General features: G+C 34.5%; 1 protein-coding gene across 1 annotated transcript in view; it reads right to left on the bottom strand.

Moving 5' to 3' along the window:
• SPEF2 (sperm flagellar 2) overlaps positions 1-24,210 on the bottom strand; it is an 86,293-nt gene that overhangs the window by 37,663 nt on the left and 24,420 nt on the right. Inside the window, exons 11-26 of the mRNA XM_062018836.1 lie at positions 22,070-22,289; positions 21,504-21,634; positions 20,656-20,752; positions 18,970-19,043; positions 18,063-18,166; positions 17,064-17,311; positions 15,070-15,175; positions 14,152-14,309; positions 12,455-12,471; positions 11,817-11,954; positions 10,291-10,418; positions 10,046-10,184; positions 5,827-5,964; positions 3,222-3,382; positions 1,825-2,008; positions 949-1,114 (exon numbers count right to left, since the gene is read on the bottom strand). Coding sequence (XP_061874820.1) covers positions 949-1,114; positions 1,825-2,008; positions 3,222-3,382; positions 5,827-5,964; positions 10,046-10,184; positions 10,291-10,418; positions 11,817-11,954; positions 12,455-12,471; positions 14,152-14,309; positions 15,070-15,175; positions 17,064-17,311; positions 18,063-18,166; positions 18,970-19,043; positions 20,656-20,752; positions 21,504-21,634; positions 22,070-22,289 — 2,209 coding nt within the window. The remainder of the gene's footprint in view (positions 1-948; positions 1,115-1,824; positions 2,009-3,221; positions 3,383-5,826; positions 5,965-10,045; positions 10,185-10,290; positions 10,419-11,816; positions 11,955-12,454; positions 12,472-14,151; positions 14,310-15,069; positions 15,176-17,063; positions 17,312-18,062; positions 18,167-18,969; positions 19,044-20,655; positions 20,753-21,503; positions 21,635-22,069; positions 22,290-24,210) is intronic.

The following is a 24,210-nucleotide window of genomic DNA, read 5'->3' on the forward strand; positions in this document are numbered from 1 at the left end:
CTGAAATGATTCTATGTTTCTATTGTACTCTATTGTAACTCCAAAGTTATAGCTTTCTCACTTGGAAACGGAGAGTCTGAATTTCAGGCTACCCTCACGCTCACAGGGCTCAATTAAGCTCCTCTCTTGCTACGTAGAATGTCTGTAGAAAGCCTTGCTTCCTGCTGGAGTTATGACTTTTTGCAGAAAGAAGTGGAAGTCAGTTAAACCACTACCTGCTCAAGGAAATATTTATGAAAGATGTATAACTAGCATTGTATGCCAGAATTCCTTCCAGCAGTCTACCTGAATTGCTAAGCTAAAGAGACAGGGATTTTTAGGTTTATTTCTTCTTTTGAAATAAATTTTGCATTCGCACCTCACTGGACATTTGCTATAGGCCCATAAGCAAGATTTATTTCAATGACAATCTGCTCTTTATTTAGACTATATATGACATTAGATTTCATATTCTATATTTACAACCTATTAATGTTTTCATTAAAATGATGGACATTTACAGATGCATGCTAGTATGTGGCTAATAAATTAATTCCAAAATATCTTCGGATATAATTTATTCAATCTATTCAGGTCCTTTAATATTTGAAATATTTTCACTTATGGCTGGAAGACAGGTAGAATTTAATGGAAATTTATTTAATTCTATGAACTATTCAATTCCAAAACAGTATAAGAAAAAATTTAATATTTATCTTTTATGTTCTATTTTTAATGTTTATTCCTACGTAATAATAACAGCAATATATAGGATGAAATGCAATTGTCATTCAAAAGTCTCTGCCCTCCTTTATCCCTACCAGTTTTTCACATTGTTACGTCACATTTGACATTTCAAAATACAAATTAAATCCAAATTTAATGTCTTGGGTTATTTTTTTCTGTATTACTGATATATTTACAGTTTAATTTCAAGCACTGATAATTCAAAGTTTAAATTTCAAATACCTTTCTTTTTAGCAGTTGATCTGGGAGAAAGCTTTTTGGCATCTTTGGCACCTTTTCCCATAGCTTTGTCTGACAGTGTCTGTGAAGATTTCAGACCTTCTTTCAGTTCTTGCTGCTGATGTTCTTTCTCTTCCCCCATTTCTTCAGACTGCATTTCAGCTGTTACCTTGACAACATAGTCACACATAGTAAAGTACATAGTATCAGCACTGTGCAACTATGGTTTTAAATAGTCTAAGCTTGCTGAAAGTGCTTACTAAATTGATTGATTTTTTTATAAAAAATAAAGTTCTACATCAAAAATGCAAGACAGAGAGACAGTAGGTTTAATTCTTGTAGCCCATTACCTATACTCTAGAAAAAGTGAGGAATGTTAAGAGTCAAGAGTACGCAGAACAAGGTTACAGTTACACCATAAAGGTGCAGAAATTCTCTTATTTTCAGATGACCAAAGAGAAAAGAAAAAGTGAACCTAGAAAACAATAATTTGAAAATCCCACCTAATTTATCTACATATAAAATGCAACCATAGCTTTAGAAGTTGTGAAAGATTTGAGCAAATACTGCATCATAAGATACAACTTGTCCTTCTTCTCATGCTTCCATTGAGGGATAAGAGGAGAGTTTATTGTGGAAGACTATAGGGAGTCAATTGAGTAATGGAATGAAAGGGTCAGTTATGAATATGAAGTTGCTGACAATACATAGATTCCATCATTTTCCTTATGGAAGTACAAATGCACAGAATGGAAATACCACTTGTGGAGCAAAAGGCATGAAACTGACACACACATTAAGTGTATTTGAGATGCATATGGAATGGAAGGCTTTGAATGTCAGATCAATAAATGTTTAAGTAAATAAAACATTCCTTACCATATTTGATACCGCTGATACTGCCGTTTGCCATATATTACTAATAAGATTTTCATCTTTCTCAGAAATGGCTACTTCCTTTTCAGAATTCTCATCCTTAGCACTCTTCTCTAGAGTTCCTTTGATTTTTGACTTGTTAATACTTATTTCTTGTGAAGGTAGTTTCCAAGAAACTAGAGGAATCCTTAAAAACACGGTATAAGACACAATTCAAACCTTGATTATAAAAAGTTAATTTAAAACTACACTGGGTAATATGCTAAGAGAACGAGAATGCTGTTTTCAAAATTTGCCATAGCAACAGTAAAGGAATGAACTTCTTTTATAATCAAAAATGGGGAAACTTGTAGTTTACAAGAAACCTGCCTACTTTCAAATCAGAATAAGGATAATAACATCAGAATAAGTACAAGGATGCTGAGGAATAACAACAGATGGATAAAATTACATCAAATGACTGACTGATTTGTTGATATATTCCACGTGGGCTAGAAACACAGTCTAATTATTCAGTTTCTAATGTCCTGCTAATATTTTTTAAAAGCAGGTGTAATTATTGACAGTATTTTTGATATTGTTTAATTATTTGATGGTATACTTTACCTTTTAATATGACATTCAGTTCTGTGTATCTTTGTAGGTTGCTTTGATTTATATTGACATTACATAGAATCATAGAATGGTAGGGGTTGGAAGGGAACTTTAGAGATCATTTAGTCCAACCCCTCTGCAGAAGCAGGTCAACCTAGATCAGGTCGCATATTCTTTGTTAATGTGCTATGTTCTGTAATAATAATAACTCAGTTATATGAGGATTATGCTGGAAACAGTCAGCAACACAATGGGAAGTAGGAAACATTTCTGTAGCAGATTTCTTTCTAAAGCAGCTTTTAAAATGTTTTATAATTAGATAAGCATTAGTAAAAATTATATAGGTAAATCACTTCAAAAACAGGGATAAATTAAACCTGTGATTCAAGATTCATCATTTGACTGAAAACTCTCATTAAAAATTCTTATTTCTCCACAGAATCACAGAATAGTAGGGGTTTGGAAAAGACCTTTGGCGATCATCTAGTCCAGCCCTCCTGCCAAAGCAAGACCACCTAGATCAGGTCACATAGGAATGTGTCCAGGTGGATTTTGAAAACCTCCTGAGAAGGAGACTCCACACTCTCCCTCGGCAGCCTGTGTCAGGGCTCCCTGATCAGTGAAACAGTTTTTCCTTATGTTTAAATGGAACCTTTTGTGTTTCAGCTTCTTTCCATTACCCTTTGTCCTGTCATGGGTTACAACAGTAATCCTTTGAAATATACACACATATATTTCCTCATCCACGCTCAAACCTATCTGTGCATTTTATTTGTTATTTATGTAATTCAATAATGCATTTCTACCTTCTTGGTTTGTTTTGATCTTCTTTCTGCTTTACATCAATAATATCTAACAAAGGGATTCTAGTAAAATCTTGACTGTCATCTGTTGGGATTTTTCCTTCCATTGCCCTATAATAGTCATGAAGAAGTCTCTTTGTATCTTGGAAACGATCCACTTCAACCTCAAGAAGAAAGTACAGAAAGATTGCAATTAAAAATGAGATAGGACAAATTTCCATTACATTTTTAAATACATGATAGCAGAAACAATTCTAGATCCTAAGCATTCAAGGGACAGCAACAAACCTAACCAGATTTGTTTGAAAATTTGTAGCATATTTAATGCACAATTCTGCTTACATCTTTAATGCCTTTACAATGGCATTTCTAAGGATTAATAAAAATTTTAGTTGTTAGAAAAAGATTCTTTACAATAAACAATGTTTGATGCATTAAATTGAACTACAATATATTTTGATAGAGAGACAGTTCTATAGTAGTACGTATACTACTACCAAAAACGTATAGGATTTATTTTTGTTCAAAGGAAATAAAATCCTTAACAGCATAAAAGAAAATGGTTGAAGTGAAGGGTGAAAATTTTAAAAGCCATACTGTTTTTCCTAGCCAAAGAAATCAACAGATTTTACACATCTAAGTATATTGAAGATCTCTTTGTGTGAATCATCTTGGAAGAAATCGAGAAAGATTCAAAAAACATTTAACACCTGTCATGTTTTGATTTATTGATACAGTATGGTGTTAGTTTCTAACTGACAAAACAGTAGTAAATATTCATGGGAAAATGCACAAAACCACATTCACAAAACGAAGGATAAAACCTTTGTGGTATAAACCAGCAGTTATCCATAAGTTAAGGAGAAAATATCTTCTAGTATAACTGTGTGTACACAGAAAGGTGGAAAGCAATCTGATAAACGGCATTTATACAAATCTATGTGTTTATACACTAATAGAGCCACCTGGGGAATATATATAACTTCCCACAGAAAAACCCACAGATGGAGAGCTCAAGAACAAAGAAGACTATTTTTGTCTGCTTCTCAAACAAGGCCATAACATACAGCTATTATCTTTTCAATTCTGTAGTTTCAGCATTAATAATTCATCAATTTGGGAAATATATGCTTCATGTAAAAAGTAAATGTAAATATTTTAGTTAAGAATATAACAAGTTATACACAGTTGATACATGTATTTGTAATTTTAGATGGTAGTTTTAGCAACACAAAGTAGATCAATTAAGAGCCATAGTGAATCTCCTCTGCGCTGCATCATATATATCCAAGGAATTCTGCTAGAAGGGAATTAGGATTGCAAAGTTATACATGAATATAAATGGAGAAAAGCGAAAGAGTTAATTTCAGCAATAGTACTTTAATTTGTCTTCCTTATGTATATTATTCAAGTTTTTTTTTTAATACTCAGTCCTAAAAATATACTAATTACAGGATGAATGTAGTTCAGTTAGTCAGCTATTATGTGATGTTTTGACCTCTCTCTTTACTCAGTGGCCTTCAGTCTTTATTTCTGGCATTATTTAAACTCTTGAAAACAGAGTTTATAATTTCCTTACTATAGCAACTGACTACTCAAATTTCACTTAAAATGTCACAATAGTTATATCAGATAAGACAGTGGTTCCCTTGCTTAATAAACATATAAAAATAGCACAGAGAATTTAAGGTCAGGAAGCCCACTCTAAGATGCATAGGTTAGATTTTTCAGCCAAATTAGCATCATATGGCATGTGTTTAAAGCATTTTTTCCATATTCTTCTTTGAAGTTCCCCAGACTTTCACAGAATGGTCACTTTACATAAAAACCTGTCTAGTATAGTCTTGTCTGTTCTTGCCCAGCCCATTCCTAAATCAAATTCATGCACCTAAAACAGCAGTCACAGTGAAAGTTTACTTTACTTCAGGAACTGACGTAATTAATGGTCAGGCTGAATGACCGAAAGGCTTGATGTGGAGAAGGGGAGTCTCTTAACTTCATCTGGTCTCTTGAAAATTTTTAAGTTAGATATATGAAAGTTGGGTCATATTTGAACCGATTGTCTTGAGGGCAGCAAACAGACTCACAATCTCAAAAACATTACTTTCATTACTCCAATCTGTAAAATTTCAAGCCACGTTTGTGAAGTTATAGCTGAAATAATCTTGTGATAATACAAGATAACAGCAAGTGGGTCTACAACTGCAGTCAATTATGTAATTTGGAAATTAAGAGCAGACGTCAATATGATCACAGTAGGATAAACAGCTCTAATACTTCTGTTACAAAACTCAGATGATTCACTGTACTGATAAAATTTAAAAAAATGAGACTATACACCACACATTGAAAGTTTGTGGTCTTGGACAACAATAGTGGTATTTTTCTTAACCTTTTCTGCCTGCTAAACAGTTAAATGTATGGAATGTCATCTACTTTTTGTCTCTTAACTTTCCAGAAAAATTCAGAAGAGTCATGAATATTTCTTTTTATAATTCTCAATCTTCACTTATTTGGAGCCAATCACACGAAATTTGTCAAAGGCTTACTGTCCTCCAAATCTAATTCATTATCCCCTTCCATTGCAAACTCTGTAGTAGATCCATACCTGCATAAGTGAAAAGAAATGGTTCATTGCAATCCCCTTACGATCTGGTAACCAGTCATCATTTATGATATCAGCACGTTCCTGCTCTGCTTCTTCCCTTCTTTTATCACAGATATCCCAGAGAACATCTCTTAGGTCCTAAAACACAAAATCAAATGTGAGAAATAACTGTGAAAAAACCCTTAAATATATTTTTGACATTTATTATTAAAACAGATAACTTTCGCCTATGCATATGGCATTTTCCCATTTGAGGCTTTTTCTTGATCATTATAAATGATATCTTCTTCATTATAAATATCAAAGTCTGATTAACAAGTCATGTGCTTATAGAGACGTAACAGAAACTAGCTTTACAAATGTGTCAGAGGGAAGAATACAAAAGTATGAGATGACTGTGCAGGCTGCCTTGCTTTCCTCAGGCAAATAGAACCTTTGTAAGCTAGACAAAGACATGAGAATATGAATAGCTAAGCTCCCAAGTGCATCATGAACTTTCCACATGAATGGTTTGCTAACTAATACACTAATAACACGAATACCATAAGGTGATGTGCAATATGAAATATTCTGAGGAAATTATGTCAGAGTACAGTGTTCTTCCAATTTGGATAGCTTCATGCCATTTAACATTCTTTATAAGTAAGGTGTCTTCTACTATTGCCTGTATCTAACAGCAGCATTATGTGGCTCACTGACAGCACTGAAGACCTACAAAGCATACAATGTGCAGGCAAACCCTCTGTTCTCCGTCGACAGGTATGTAACGAAATAGTGTGAAAGATCTCTATATAATAAGAAATGATCGAAAGAGATTAATGCAGTTTTAAAATACGCAAAGATTAGCTGTCTCTTGGGTTCTAAAAGGTTCTATCCCTTCTGACCTGTTTTGAGATAAAGAGACCTGATCTAAGTTGACCTGCTTCTGCAGGGAGATTGAACTAGATGATCTCTAAAGGTCTCTTTCAACCCTACTATTCTATGATTCTAGGAATAGCCCTGCAATGTGGAGCTTAGTCTTCAGGTGATAAGTGATTCCATATTGACTAGGTATTGGTATTAGCCTTGTATGTCAGATACTGTTTCCAAAGATTTCAGACAAATCCAGTTGTTCTCTGTGAGATAAAAGTCTCATGGAAAGAGAGAAATGAATACTCCTTGGGCTACCTAAGACATCAGTGACGGCAAAGACAGAAGGTAGCCAAGGCTATCAGATACTCACAGTTGTCCACTTTGCAGGATACACATGAAAGGATATGCTACTGAATAAAGAGATACAAGCTTAAAACTTCTCTGTTTTGCAGTGGTGTGTTGACCTTGGCTGGCTGTGAGGCATCCATCAAGTCACTCTATCACTCCCTCTCCTCACAGGACAGGGAGAAAATATAATTGAAAAATCATGGGTCAAGATAATGATGGAGAGATCACTCATCCATTACTGTCATTAGAAAAACAGACACCACTTGAAGAAATTAGTTTAACTTATTGTCAAGTAATAACAGAGTAGAATAGTGAGATATAGAAAAAAACTAAACATACTTTTCCCTCACTCCTTCTTCCTCCCAGTATCAACTTCACTCCTGACTCTTCCCTGGTGGTACAGGGAGGAAGGGCGGGGAATGGGGGTTGTTATGCATTGTCTCTGCTGCTCCTTCCTCCTCACATCCTTCTCCTTCTCCAGAATGGAGTCCTTCCCGTTGGATATAGTCATTCACGAACTTTTCCAACAGGTACCCTACCCGTGGGTTGAAGCTCTTCAAGAACTACTCCGGCATGGGTCTTTTCTATGTGTGCAGTCCTTCAGGAACAGACTGCTCCAGCGTGGGTCCCCCATGGGCCACAGGTCCTACCAGAACACCTGCTCCTCTATGGGCCCCAGCTCCTGACATAAGGAGCAGTATTTTCCTCTTTGTATTCCTATTACTCAGAGTTTTGATTTACAGTGGAGTTAACTGGAGAGGGAGTTGATTCTTCCTCTGGGTGAAGCTAAAAGCACATTTTATGTGTCTCTTCTTTTTCTCTTGCCCCACTCTTCCTCTTTTCAAAGTGAAGCAGCTTCTCTCTCCTTCTTTCCTTGCACTCAAGTGGGTGAAACAAAGAAAAAAATGGATGCATATGCTCTCCTGTATGGAACAAGAGAAGTGGTGGGACCAAATGACTAACCATGTTCAGTAACAGTACAGGAGAGAGAAGTTGGAGAAATTAGTGAAAGACAGTGTAACAGAAATGGGCTGCTAAGGTGTATGTTATCCAGAGTGACTCTGAGTTTGCATCCCAAAATCCTGGCTGCCTTTTGGGTTTTAGGCCTTTAAGGAATTTTTCACATAACATAAAATGGGGTTCATTTTTACATTTTCCAGCTGATATCAGATAAATGTGGGTTTCAGACGGCAGCTTCAGGTACAATTAGTGTTTCAGAAAGGGTCCATTTGAGACGACAAAGTGAAGCAGTCTGGGAAAACTGAAACTGTTTGAGGAAAGGCTCTGCACAGATTATCACTATTTTCATTTCTTATCCCTTTTCCAGGATCAAGGAAGGAAAAATGACAGAATTTGCACATTCAGGGAGGTACAATGGGCAGGACTTAAAAATATAGAGGAAGTAGCATCCCCATGTACACCCACAGATTTGGGATCCACAAGGACTAGAATGGGTCACTGAAAAACAGAAACTCTGGAAATCACATTATTCCAAACTTTCTTGCTGTGCTTAGCCTTATCACAGTTCTGAGTATCACTGCATCACATGGGCCTACTTTTAACTTAAAATGGAGAACATAAAATGTTGAATTCTGTTGCGAGTGAAGGACCAAAGATTTTAAGTATTAGCTTTTCAAAATACAGGATAGACAGAAGAGTGTGGACAGCAAGTCAAGGGAGGTTCTTCTCCCACTCTCCTCTGCCCTGGTGAGGTCTCATCTGGAGTACTGTGTCCAGTTCTGGGCTCCTCAGTTCAAGACGGACAGAGAACTTCTGGAGAGAGTCCAGCACAGGGTCACCAAGATGATCAGGGGACTAGAACATCTTTCTTATGAGGAAAGGCTGCACGAACTGGGGCTGTTTAGTCTAGAAAAGAGGAGACTGAGGGGAGATCTCATTAATATTTACAAATATCTAAATGGTGGATGTCAAGAGGTTGGGACATCCCTTTTTTCTATAGTAGCTAGCAACAGGACAAGGGGTAGTGGGATGAAACTGGAACATTAAAAATTCCATTTAAAAATAAGAAAAAACTATTTCACTGTTGAGGTGATGGAGTCCTGGCACAGGTTGCCCAGGGAGGGTGTGGAGTCTCCTTCCTTGGAAGTCTTCAAGATACACCTGGACATGTTCCTATGTGATCTGATCTAGGTAGACCTGCTTCTGCAGGAGAGTTGCACTAGATGATCACTAAAGGTCCCTTCCAACCCCTACCATTCTATGATTCTATGAGTTTCCAGACTTCTAATAATTTCCTTTAGTAAAAACTAGTAATATGATGATTTTTAATTCCTTTATTTCATGCTGTTTAAACAATGCTATAGAAAGGGTCCAAAGTTTTTTTCATCTCAGTGAACTAATATATGATTCTACCAACATTCCCTTCAATGAACAATGTTGCAAGCATTTTTTTCCCCTATTTTCTCAGAGCATTTCCTGACATGATTTCTGTTGAAAATAATGTCTCTTCTGAAATGAGAATCTGATATATTTGAAATAGCTCTACTTTTGTCGTATTAAATTTGGTTCTGAACTTGCTAGGACATTTAATCTCATGGATTTTTGTGAAGCACTCCTGGGACATGTATGACCTAGCAAATCATATACAAGTCATAACATTCTGAAGAAATTCCCTGTACTTTGTATTAATCAGTTTTAGAAAATATATGTATTAATATATATAATTTAAGGAAACACTAAATGACTACCCACATTTATTAGAATATGTTAGAAATGTCCAGACTTGTGAGTAAAATCTCTGAAAGCTATAAAATGAAAAGAAAAAGCATGCAGAGGAGGATTTATTTTACAAAGTGTCAGAATGTCACAGTATAACCTAAAAAAAAAAAATCAAGACATTTATGTCTAAAAACTAGAGAAATAATTGTGAAGAATGTTTTATGTTCAAGAGGAAGTGAAATAGTGTAAGAGGAGTGGTAAATGTTAAATCAAGTATTTAATAATATTATTGTATACAATAATACTATAGGGTATATTCCAAATTTTGCCATTTACTTACAGTGACTCTTTGGTGTAGTTCTGCTTTTGTTTCCTCATCATCTCGCAGGTCATTAGCAATTGAATTGAAATCTGATTGCCACTGAGATACATGGTCTTGCTTAAGATCTGGACACTTCAAATAATCTTGGAATTTTTTTCTGTAAATCATGGTAAAAGCCATTTTTGTGTTAAAAAACACATAGAATGCCACAGAGAAAATAGAAAATACTAATATTAATGTAATAAGCTACTAATTCTACTCACCTAATGTCTGCTAAGTAAAGAATCGCAGAGTGTTGCTCATCCCTTAGACATCTAAGTATAGTTTTGATGTTATTTATGTATGCATTTTCTACCATTTCCCAGTGAGGTACTAAAATATCAGCCATCTCCTGTGAACATCAAAATTAATTGATATATTTCTTGGTAACCCATTTAGTTGTAGCAATAGCAAATATAAGCAGGATGATTTTATGAAATCACATTACTGATTTTTTCACTGTTTATTTCCTTTGATTTACAACTATTTACATATAGACATTGTACCAGCACATAGTTCATCCTGTGCATTTTTTTGGACAAAAGTGCCAGTACTCAAAATTAATGGTAAATTCCAGCAGAATACCCCAATATCTGTAGTCTTTGATATACTTATAAACTACGTGAAGGTACTAAGTGAGTACTTAAGTTTCAAAATTAGATGGTACAGAACTGTTCAAGCTGGTAAATCTATGAAAATCAAAATAAAGCCCATAAACCCAGAATATGCAAGCTAATTGCATTAATGAAGGCAAATCTGGTAAACATTAGATCAGGAATAACCAAACACAATACAGAGCATCATGATGAATTTGTCAAATCTGCATCTCAAATACTGCATGCAGTTCCAGATCCCCATCTCAAAAAAGTCACATTAGAACTAGACCAGACAGTTAGAAGGGTAAGAACCATAACTGAACATATGAACTGCTCCACAGGAGCAGAGTTAAACAGATTCTGACTGGGTTGGGGACGCAAAGCAACACTGACTGAGTCAAACAAAGATGTCACATCTTAAATACCTTCAGAAGGTGATTACAGAATTATTATTCATTGTATCCCACAGTACAAGAACTAAGGACATGAAATGACTAAAGCAAACAACAAGTTTAAAGCAAAAGAGACGGAAAGATATTTTGAGAATACACATAATTATACAAGCTATAGCATGGAACCGTTTCAAAAAAAGCAACTAGACATAGTCACAGAGGAAAAGTTCATTAAGAGCTCCTAAACAGTCAAGTAGATACACTCTCAGACAGACATCTAAATTTCAGATCCTTTGAAAATAGGAAGATGTCCTCAGGAAAAATATATTAGAAAAAGGTATCCTAGGAGAAAGATCAGTGCACACTCTCTCTGTTCTTATGTTCTTTGCACAAGATCCACAACTGGCCATTTTCAGAGAAAGGAAACTGACCTAATAAGTCTATGTTAGTATTTGATAATATTACAAAGAAGTATTAGTTTGGTATCCATATGCTATTCTTTATCATTGTGGTGAAGAATTTGGGAAAAACAAAGGGCTGAAGTTTTAAAGTGTGCTTTATATATTTTAGTTTGGTTTTGTTTTCAGATACTTACAATACTGTACTAGTATTGTACTATACTGTACTATATTACTATATCTTTCATTGAAAAATATTGAAGAAAACAGCATTCAATGAGACAAAAGGTTTTGACAGAATATGCATAAAATACTGAAAAAAATATACTTTGAATCTGAGGCTTTAATCTATGAACAAAGGTACCTTGGGAAGTGGTTCATCTACATAAATCCATTCATCTGATCCTGGTTCAATTGGTGGTGGTGGTGTCACAGGTGTGGAAGGAAGATCTCCATGTGTAACTGGTGAAAGTTCTTTTCGTGGTGATATTTCTTGAGCAGACTCTTGTACAAATGAATATACAATTAGTACCTTCAAATGTTTTTTCAAGTATCAATAAACAAAATTAGACATCCATGTTACTCTGTCAAGTTCAAAGCAGAGGTACAGATTCAAATTCATTACTTAGGTGTTGTTCATCAAAAAATGTACTAAGTCAGTCAGTGGCGCCATAGTTATACTTTCCAGTTAAGCTTATATTTTGAAACACTGATGCTTTTAGAAAAGCATCACAGTGAGAGAAACAGGAAGATAAAGAATCAGCACGTATGCATATGAAACACATTCTTTACCAGGTAAGCCAGTGGTATTGATAGAATTCTGAGATTCATTGGAACTATCAAGATTTCAAGGACTCTCTGCTTAAGCAAAGAACAGTTGTAAACACTTCAGAGCTTCCATATTACACTTGGGAAAAAATTAATCAGGAAAAATACCCCAAACATTGAAGAAGAAAAAGACAGATAAAATGAGCTAAATCAGGTCTAACATGAAAAATAGACCTTCCTCTGAGGAGAAGCTGAGAAATATGAAAGGTGATAGAAGGGAAAAATAAGAAAGGTGATAGAAGGGAAAAATAAGAGATCTAAGAGATCATCTTGCAGAGAAAGAAACAAGTGAAAAACTAGCTCTGATGACATGTACAGCAAAATTATACTGAATGTAGCTAGCAGCTTCAGAGCATGATTCAATCCTAGGATCTGAACTGACCTCTCGAAAGAGATCAGCACCTCTTTAGTGACCATAGATCATACAGGAACAGCATTTTTAACTTAACATTAATTCACTACTCAGAATCAAATGCATGAATAGTGGCCAATTTTGCTATGGATTTGAAAATATTCAACGAAAATAAATATGCTTGCATTAAACAATGGCTGTAACAGTCTTGTCTTTCTGCTTCAAAGAAGCTTAACATTTAAATAATAGATGTGTTCTGTTATACTTCGAGTGAGAAATCCTCTAAAAAACACTGTCTTCATGAGTACTTTAATGGAAAAATTCTCTTGATACAAAAAACTGTTGGTCATGCAAACTTTCCCAACTACTTCTGCTAAATATTTTGAGAAACAATCTCATTTAGCTTTAGCGAAAAAACTTTTTTTGTTAAATCTTTTTGGCTTAGGATTTAGCTTTACCAGGTCACTCCCAGAATGCTACTGACATCTAACTAATTAATATACACACTCATATTTCTATTTTGCTTACATAAACCAATTAGTGAAGGACATTTTGGAATCTATCAACATAAATATGAAATTAGACATTATTATCTGACCACGGAAATCATTTCTGCACAGGGAGGAAACAGTTCTTGTAGGATTTCTACAAGATCGCTAGAACCTAACCAGAAAATCCCAACCCAATTTGCATCAATAGGAATTTTTCCATTGACTCCAGTATGGTTATGAATTACATCAAGAACATAAAAAATATCCAATTTCATCTATTTTGCCTGTCAGGTGTAATATTACCATGAATTTTTCATGAACTGGAAACTCTGTGGCAGACTAGTCATCTGAACTTTTACTGTTAAGAGTGTTTTTCAAGCTAATAGGAGGGTTTGGAGACTTTTTGGTTTTTATTTTTTGCTCGTAGAAGACACACCAAGACCTTCTAGTAACACTTAAAACCTTGCTTTTCCAAAGTCTACTAATGCTGGTTTACTTGACACATCTTTTCCCCTGGATATCTAATCTTTTTAATTTTTTTTTTTTAATTATTTTTTCTTTTGGGGTAAACATGGAATAAAGATGCACCAAAACTCATGTCAAAACCATTCCAACTTCTTCGTGTTTTTAAGCTGTTGCTGATAAATCAATATATGTTGATAATGGCAAGTTAGTCTTTCTTATATCATTATGCTAACCCATATGCTGAAGATGCTAGGCTGAACATGTAAACCAAGAAGAAAAGACTAAATTTAGTAATTCTTTACCTCAAGGATTAAATAAATCTATTAGATACTTTCTTTTATTTTTTTTTTCTCAAATGATTGTTATGAGAAATTGGTCTCTGAAAAGGAAAAATACAATAGAAAGGTTCAGAGTTCTGGTGCAGTTATGACTAACTCACACATCCCCAAAAGTCTTGAAAAATATAGGCTTCCATACATTTGTTTTTATTAATTTTAGCATTAATTATAAAGAATTGAGTGTTTTCTTACTGAATTGTATAAAGAAGGAACAGGAAAACTTACTTCTATTCTGGATTTTGGCAATTTCTTCTGTTATAATTTCCTTCACAGTTTCACACATAAGACCTTCTTCTATCTCTGCATTGACTTTCACTAGAATATTTTGATGGACTGAAAACCACTTCTCTAATTTTGGCCAAGTGTCCAGAAAGCCTTCAATTCTACAAAAATCATATTAACGTGCAAAATTTAAATCTCACTAACAGAAAATAAGCATATTCTCAAATTAATAAACAAAAAAACCAGCAGACCATCAAGTTTAATACTAAAAAAAATCCAGATATTTTTTGCAAAATAATACTCCATCCACATCAACCCATTCTTTTTCAACAGAGGAAAATTTTCAAATTCCTACTGTTAATTAGTCATATATATCTTACTCTTCCCAATCACAAGCAAAACTACTTTCTTACATCACAACTAAACCAACAATAATCAATAATATAGTAGTCTGAAATACTTAAGTGTATCAAATACTTAGAATTTGGTTGTGATTTTGCTCTTTACGTAAAGATCCAATGATTCAGTAGAAACTGCAAAAACCCCTTTTTTTAAATAAACGTAGAAGTGGAAGATACCATTTTAGAAAATCTGTAACATAAATAATTTTCTTCTCACTCTAGGGCAGTCACAAGATGTATGACGTACATCACATATGTATGCATAGATAAAAATAAACACACATATATGTATACATATGGTTCATGCAATACATATCTGGAAAAGGAAATCTCTTTTGGAAGACAGTCTCTTCTAGGATTATTTATATTGTGCTAAAAATTAAAATACGCTTTAGGCTCCACATTAGAGACATTTAACTTTAGGTATGTCAGTGCTATCATGGATCACATATGGGACTCAGAATAATCACATGCCTGAACATTTAGATGAAGCATCTTTTTCGTACTTCATGTAACATACCTATGTACCACCTGGTCCCTGGCTAAGTCAATCTCTTCTAGGAATTCACCATCTGAATTTTGATTGTTGTTCTCCTGTTCAGTTTGAGATGACTTTGATTTATCTGCTGTGTGGAAAACAACACTCATGAGCATATATTGAAAAAGGTAGTTACCCAGGTAGCTATTTGCCTGAAGATAATTATTAAAAGAAAAAAAATAGTGTTCCTTGATCCAATACTTCTTTATTTTAAAATTGAGTCCCAAACTTCCTGAAATAAAAAAGTCATCAAAAATCATAGAAATATAAAAATTGAGAGACTGACTTGCCTGTTTCTCTGTTTAAATGCATAGCCAAACATGAGTACTTTCTGATGGATTCTCATGACAGTCATAGAAATCTCAAGTTGTAGAAAGGAAGCATACCTGTGGGCAGACTATTTGAGGCTTATCTGTTCCAACAGTTAGAAAGTACTTTCCCACACTAATATGAGTCTTACTTGAAGTAACTACTCCTTTTCACAACAATGAGCAGGTATTCCACTGCATCAGAAGACAAGTTATTCACTCTCTGTGAGTCTTCTCTAAATTTAAAAACCCCTTAGTTAGAACTGAGTAATTTTTAATAGATCTCTTTTTTTTAATTGTTCCTCTGACTCCTATCAGTACATTGCATTTTATGAAAGGAACAGCGTGTATTTCTGAGAACCCATTATATTTTATCACATACTCAAAGCACTTCAGCAACAGGTGTTTAAATTCACAAGAATTTCAAATGTCTATACATTTGTCTTCACTGCATTGTCAGCAGAAGCTCTAATAAATTTGCCTCATACTCAATCCAAACTATACATAGAAGCTAAAGGTAAATGGTGCTTCCATGTGCCTTGTAAGTGCTGCAGTGAAAACAATGAAGAAAAATCTTCTTATTTGGACAATTTGGGACATATTAATGAAAAGAATTTCTGTTTTGCCAAGGTGTGCAAGGGTAATTAAACACATGTGGTGTAGAGGTGAAATAGACCTCAAAAAGCCTTTTATGCCTTTGCATTTGTTGGCCAAAATTGACATTTTCTGATTTTTCAGTGATTAACTGAAGACAAGACAAAGGCAGTAATCAATAGGGAGTGAATTTCAGTGTAGGGAATGAATCCTAGGTAACAAATGTTGGCATATCCCTTCACTTACCATTTCCTTCATCCCCTTCAAAATGTGTCTCCAAGAGAAAAATACTATTTACACGTACTCATTTGTAACAAGGCATATTTCTATATCAGTTGTAATTTGTGTTTTTTTCCAGCTGCTGTTTTATATAATATCTAATACTAGCCACTGTGCTATGTCAGTGAGAATTCAGTACAAAAATAAACAAGCATATACATATGCACTTGCATACTTCTATTTGCCTTTAACTGAAAGAAATAAAAGTAGCTAAAAAAATCTGTAAGCCTTCAAGGTGATAATGCTCAATTAATGAAAAAGACACTGTATCACATGGAGAAACTCTGCGGTAATGCTATTTTGCTCCAATAACATAAAACTTACAGGTAGATCTGTAAATAATGTTTGGGATTAATGTGTTACTTATACCTAGTCTTGTACTTTTGTTCAGCTAAAGTTACAAGAGGCCTTATAAATGGAGAATAAAGCTGTCCAGAAACCTCAACAATTTTTAATTTCATAACTGTCACAGCGAAACATAGTTATTATACTATTTACATAATTAGAATTATAGAAATTACACATATAAAAATGTTATACAAACTATAGTTATAAAAATTATACGACATATATGGCATTATATAATATCTAAATGATGTTATCTAATGCTATAAAGATATGTTATATAGTATTTTATTATATATAATTATATAATTTAATACTTAAAATATGCACCTTTCTATTGTGTTGCAAACTACTTGCAATTTAGTCATTTCAGTATTAGAACAATCTTTACATTTCTCATACATCAGAATCTGCTTTGTCATTTAACTTTGTTTAAAACTGGAAACTTACATTTCAAGTTAGCCACACGTTTCAGTACCACAGTGTCTGAAACATCCAGTAATACAGATATATCAAAGGCACATGGGGTAACAGGAGGCTTGTTAGGGGCTCTCAGATTTGTAACAAGTGAGAGCTTTCCAGAATTTGTATCTTTCACTTCTGGATCAATCCCTGTGTAGGCTTTTTCAAATAGCCTTGCCTGATTAATTGTCATTGGAAATCCATCCACGAGCCACCCTTTCTCTGATGGTATTTGGCTAAAAATAAATGAAGAACCAGAATTATACAGTTAATTGATAGCATAATAAAAATATCTAAATAAGAGCTTGCCTTATTAGTCTTTCATTTCAAATTCAACATACTAAATATCTTGATGAATACAGAATATGACAGATATAATTAAAATTTAAAATGTAATGCAATGATTTGAAATCAGAAAAAAATAACATCAAGCCTAATTAAAAGTGAAAAAGGCAAAAGCAAACTCAATTCTACTGTCTTGATAAATAAAGTTTTCAAAAAGACTCTCTATATAGACTATGATCAGAGGTGTAATTTAACCATTTTGTGTAGTAACTTTTGTATTGAAGTAACAAATAGCAAAATCTATTTCATAATTTTTAAATATAGTAATAAGAGTAATAGAACTTAAATTATATTCACGTAAGTTCTAATTGCACATAAGGGTAGTTGAGATAGCACATGCTAAATAGCTTCCAAGTAATAAACAAACCAGAGAGATATTAGTTATATTTCATAACTATGTGATAATCATGTATATATGTTTACTTACCTTCAGCAGTGTACAATTATGACTACATAACTTATAGATGAACTATACTAGCATAAAATGAGCATTAAAGAACCTCAATAATTAGCTGTGCTTTCGAAGCAGAACACTTCAGTGTTCAAAAAATACCTTAATAAAGAGAAATGTCTGAATTTGGACTGGTGGCTGGAAAATTACATTCAAAATAATTGCGGGAAAAAAGCTATACAATTTCATACTTAATGGCTTCCAATAGGATGTCAATTAGTAATTCATCAGGAATACTTTCTCCTTTCTTCAACCATTTCTGTGATGCGGCGCCAAGCTGGGCACGTACAGAGAGCTGGGGAAGAGTGCAGTGTAAGACTAGTATGCTCAGAAGGTTCACAACATTCACTCTTATGATTCTACTTCATATATTACCTTAAACAATTTATTTAAAATGAATGTTTATCATGTTATCTCTTAATAGATAGCAATACATACTAAATATGAAGGAGAAATACTTGCAACTGATGTTGAAAAGGACTAATTTAATTCCCCTCTCAAACTGATTTCCATCATTACACCCATGAAAATTTGAGACAAACAAGGTTGAGAAACAAAGGGTATGAAGGCTAAGAAAAAATTAAGTCTCCAGACTCTAAGCTTATTCCAATTTTCACTACCATAAAACCACTGATGGTTTCCTACAGCAGCATTTAACTTCATTAGTTCTACAGATATTCTTTTATATCTTAGCTTTCAAAGTATTTTCCAGTCAGCACTAAAGACAAAGAGAGTATTGTAGAACTGAGTATTTCTGAACATAAAGAGTAGAAACCTTGTCATGGGATGAATGGTCTGCTCAGCAGCAGCAAGATCAGACACACATTTCTGCTAACTCAGAAGTGACATAGAAAGTACTGTATCTTATGTAAACATAAGATTTAACAAGATATAGAACTTTAAGAATTTGTACAACTCCAACCAACATATCCAGGAACAGATTTTCATAATAAACTCTTTCCACATTGCATACAGAAAATGCTTGCAAAGAGGTCAATAGTTTAATTCAGAGTGAAGAAAAATTGTCACCATTTGAATAATTCAATCATTTTAACTAACGCATCTTTATAAAGTAGAAGTCAAAATTTAATTACAAACCTTGGACAGGCTATCCTGACTGTTACCTGATTTATATTCTTGCCCAGATGGATCCTGTTTGACAGAACAATTGCCTGAAACAGGTACATTAAAACATTTGACAATTTTATAAAAATACTATTTATTACTATAGATAAATAATAAAAGGATATGACTCAATACTGTTCTTTGAACAAAGCAATACAGAAGGAATACAAAATTGTTAGAATAAGATCATTGATTAAATCTGGTTAGAAGCAGCTTCTGGAGGTTCAAATTCAACCCTCTCTAAGTGGCATCAGTTAAAAGGTCAAACCAGGTTGCTCACTTGCGCTTACACAGTGAGATCTTGAAAACCTCCAAGGATGGAAAATATACCACCTCTTCAAGAAATTTTTTTCTATGCTTCACAGCTCTCATGGCAAAAAAAAAAGTTGTCTTATGCCATCAGAATGGCAGCAAGAAGGGCTTTTCAGGTAACTCCACAATCAAAGGAAAGCAAAGGAAAATGTGATCCAGCTCAAACAGACATGCAAAAGACTGAGATATCTCAAACTCCTGAGACTAGCAGGAAAGTCTGCTTCAAGCAAGACTTACCCTTGGTGGAGGAGGATCATCTCAAAGATCATTTGAATAAACTGAAAGTACAGAAATCCAGGGGACCTGATGGCATATACCCACACCTGCTGAGGGAGCTGGTCAATGTCATTGTTTATCCACTCTCAGTACTCTTTGAAAGGTCTTAGTGAATGGAGGAGATTCCTAGGACCCTGGTAAGGAAAACCTTGTGCCTTCAGGACCAGCTGCTAGACAATTGTCTTGAAGCAGGTTTGCAGAGGGGGGCTAGGTGGCCCTAAAGAAGTGCAAGTTGACCATCAGCCAGCAATGTGCCCTTGCAGCATTGAAGGCCAAGAGTATCCTGATTCACTTTAAGAAGATATGGCACTGAGACCATATCTGGAGTACTGTGTCTTCAGCACTAGAAAGATATAGCTGTATTTGTACAGGTCCAGCGAAAGCCCCTGATATTTACTAAAGTCTAGGAGTACCTGACATACAAAAAGAGGCTGAGAGCTTAGTGGAATCTTATCAATTTGTAGAAATATCTGGGCCAGAGAGAGGAGTAAAGAAAACCAAGACAGATTCTGTTTAGCGGTGCTAGGTAAAGTGGCATAAGGGAACAGACAGAAGCTGAAACACAGTAAATTCGAATATTAATTGTGTTACAAAATATTGGAACATGTTGCTTAGTGAGGCTGTGGAGTCTCTGTCCTTGGACATGTTCAGCCTCAAACTGAACACAGTCCTGAACAATCTGCAGTAGTGACTCTGCTTTGAGGAGGACAGTTGGATTAGACGATCTCCAGCTGTCCATTCCACTCTCAATCATTTTTTGATTCTGAGTTTGGGTGTCAGTTCAGTATAAGATCTGTTGTAAAGAAAGGTACAGTGAGGGGAGATGAGGGCTTGCCTTGTCTTGGGAAACTGCTTGTAAGCTGCAGCTCTCATCCTGCACCCTGCCTGTGGTACATTACAGCTATGTTGCAACTACATCTGCACTCTGTATCCTGTCTCTGCAATCTGCCCCTGATCTACATCTGCTGACTTGAGTTCCTGGCTTAACCTCACACTTGGTTCATTGGTGGAATTGCTGGGTTATCACCAGACTGAGGCTTATGCAGATCTGACTTCAATCAATATCCTTACTTTGATGGCAAATGTTGGCATTTCCAGCTTTTCTATTGCCCTCATCACATAGCTCAGCTTTCTTCCTAGAGCAGCCTGCACTTGGTGCTCCCAGACACTAAGAACAAGTGGAAACAGTAAATTCATAAAGGAAACATTTTTGTCGTTGTCTCAAGTGATAGGACAAGAAGTAACAGACAAAAACTGGAACACAAAAAGTTCCACTTAAACCTATGAAAAAACTGCTTTACTGTATGGGTTATGGAGCCCTGGCACTGGCTGCCGAGAGAGGGTGAGGAATCTCCTTCTCTGGAGGCTTTCAAAACCCACTGGGATGTGTTTCTGTGTGATCTGATTGAGGGGAACCTGCTTGAGCAGGTGGTTGGACTACATATCTCTAAAGGTCCCTTACAACCACTACCATTCTGTGATGTCATGAATGTCATGTCTCAGATGTCATGAATTGTATCTCAAATATACAGGAGGAAGAAGAACTGCCTTTTAAATGTAACATGAATTAAAATTAAAATTTATAAACATATACACATATACAAATAACATATATACACACCTTTAGTTCCATTGGTAAGTGTTTCTACTTGCGTTTTCCTTGGAATTTTCAGTGGTGATTTTAAGAAGTTCCTCTGGGTCTTGTATCAATCACAGAAAGAAATAGATTAGAAAAGCAACTATATAGTAAGAAAAAATAACCTCATCAATTCAAGTAGGCTCTTGAAGTCTTGTAAGTTACAACTTAGTTCTAAGTTTGAAATTGAGTAAAAAAAAATGAAACAGTATGCCTTCCTCCTTATACATTTCATTCTCATTTCCCTGTGAGAGATAAACAACAAATTAAGAAAAATGCTTACCTCATTATATTCCCCAGACCTTTCTGCTTCTTGTGGAATCACACTGTGTTCACTTTTCACTTCTTTTTTAAGAAAAGCTTGGATGGCCTCCTTAACCAGAGTATCAACAGATAGTACCTGAATATTGCAAGCTAATACATAAAAAAATTAGATAACTTTTGAGTTGCACATACCTACAGAGAGACTATTACTGGCAATTAAAGTAATGATGTTGTTTGGGCTCTTTATGTAAGTCGTTTTCACTGTCTTTTCTCTGTAACCACTGCACACAATGACATAGCTATCTTGATAGCCTCTTCTATAACAAACATCTCCAGAGAAGCTTGTCAAAAGCATTTAAATATTTTCAATGTAGAAGTAATCCTACATTAACACTATATTAGAGTTCAGGTGTTTTTAATCTTATTTTGGAAAACAATGAACAAATGACTTGCAAGCAAGCCCTTGCAAAATGTAGACACCTTCGAGGATGTAAGGATTTGCCCAAATTATAGTCATTGTAATAGTAGGATTTTAATGCAAAGAAACATTTTAAATAAGTTTAGGCAATAAAAAAATATATCTACCTTTTTCAAGAAACTTAACACAGGTAGTTTTTCCACTGAAAAGCTTTCCCAAAATACATCCCTTGATAGGAAATTGAGGAAATAGAGGTGGCGATGGTTTGTGTTTTAGAGGATAGAAAATTTCCATCAGTCTATGAAGTACATGACCCAGTATGTTATTATTTAGAGGAGGTTTGTTTTCACTGTTCTCTTCAGTTGGGCACCATTCCCCTGTCATGCTCTGCATAAATGACAAATTACCAAATAATTATGCCTTGTCCTTCATCTTCCTACATATACATATGTACACACAAATGCAATAGATACAATAATCAAACAGGAATAGTACTAAAAGATAAAATAGTTTTTACAATAGATTCTTGTTAAAAGCTATAATTGCCACTATCATTAAGCATTTATTGATACTTACTAATACCTAGATGAGAGAGACAAGTACTCCTACAACCATTTTCATAGATTACCAGAATAATTGAAAAATCCCATAAACATCAAATAATCATTCCATCAACACCACAGAATGAATCTCTAGTAGATTTTCAGAAGCCTAGTATCCTAATATTCAGCATTCTAAAAACTAGGCAATATTATTGTTCAGATTCACACATAAATCTTTGAAAAATTTTATAGACAAAAAATTCAAATGTATACATATTTGTCTAACACATAGTCAATAGAGAGAAAAAAAACCCCAAACCTAACAACCTGAAACAAACCCAAACCAGTCAAACAATTGTATAACTCAAACAATTTTCAGGGAAAGAAATACTGAGGAGAAACTTCCAGTTTCATCTACTCTGACACCAAGATAAATTTCTCAGTGATATAAGTTGCCAGAAAAGAGCTTAATGAGGTTTTGCTAGTGACAATCGCTTTGGAAGAAAGATGGTAATGGAAGGATGTAGTCAAAAGAATTGAACACAGAAATGAGTTTTTGCCACTTTCTCTAAATACCATGCAAGTGTTAGAGCTAAACAACACTAGAAAAGTCCTGGTGTGCAGTTTCTGTTATAAGAAGTTAAAAGAGAACATTTATTATGCAGGATGACACTAGTCCTTTATAAATTACTATTTGGTTGGACGCTACTAAACGGCTGGTTGGCTGATATATGGACTAAAAATATTCCCAAGATTCTATCTTGCCATCTCATTTGGGGTGCACAATTAAGGGTCTGCAGGGAAAGACGAGTGTTTCAGCAAGAGAAATTAGAATTAGGAAATAAAATGGAAAAAACAAAATGTTCATGAATACAGCAGTTAAACACAGGAATAGGTTGCACAGAGAGTGTATGGAATCTCTGTCCTTGCAAATACTTGAAAGCTGACCAGCAAAGTGCCATGCAACCTTTTCTGACTCAAAAGTTGGCCCTGCTTTGATCCAAGAGATTGAACTAAATGGCCTCCACATTCCTTTTACAACAATACAATCTAACTTATCACTCTAAATTAACATATCATTTATTTACTGATTAGTAAAAAAAACCACAAAAAACATCTTTTTGAGTTGTACAGTGTCCTTTCTCTAATATATTTCAGAAAATGTACTTCTTGAGATGTAAAAGATATGCTTAAAACCCCAAATCCTTGTACTGTGTAACCATTCTTCCTTAGATTTGTAAGTAGAGTTGGATCAGTTGTTTCAAATTCAGATCTGTAGGAAAAATGAATTCTGAATAGAATGGGCTCCCGATTTGAAGTATTTGCCTTTTAGATTTCTTACCCTTTTAAGTAGAAGATTTCTGGACTTGAGCTATAGTAGCTTACCTGTCCGAAAAAAATTTTCCAGTACCCAGATGAGAGTTACATAACTCTTAGTCAATACTCTTGATTGAAACTGTAAATTATTTGGTATCTTCAGCAGAGTGTACTGTTATGCGTGCTTTATGTGATTCTATTAATTGATTAAGTGATTATGCACAGCTGATGACATGGTAGTTTCTAAACATTTTCAAGCTCAACCTGATGTGGAATATGCAATGGACTGATAGCACTACATTTTCGTCTTCTATTTTATCAAATATATCTGACACTTTCACAGATACAAGCACTTTCACTTCCACATATATAAGCATAGTTAGCATATATTATATTCCTAACATAAGTTTATGTTAAAAATATATTCTTGAGAGGTGCCAAACTGCTTG

The sequence above is a fragment of the Colius striatus genome, chromosome Z (genome assembly GCF_028858725.1).
Source record: "Colius striatus isolate bColStr4 chromosome Z, bColStr4.1.hap1, whole genome shotgun sequence".
Taxonomy (NCBI): Eukaryota; Metazoa; Chordata; class Aves; order Coliiformes; family Coliidae; genus Colius; species Colius striatus.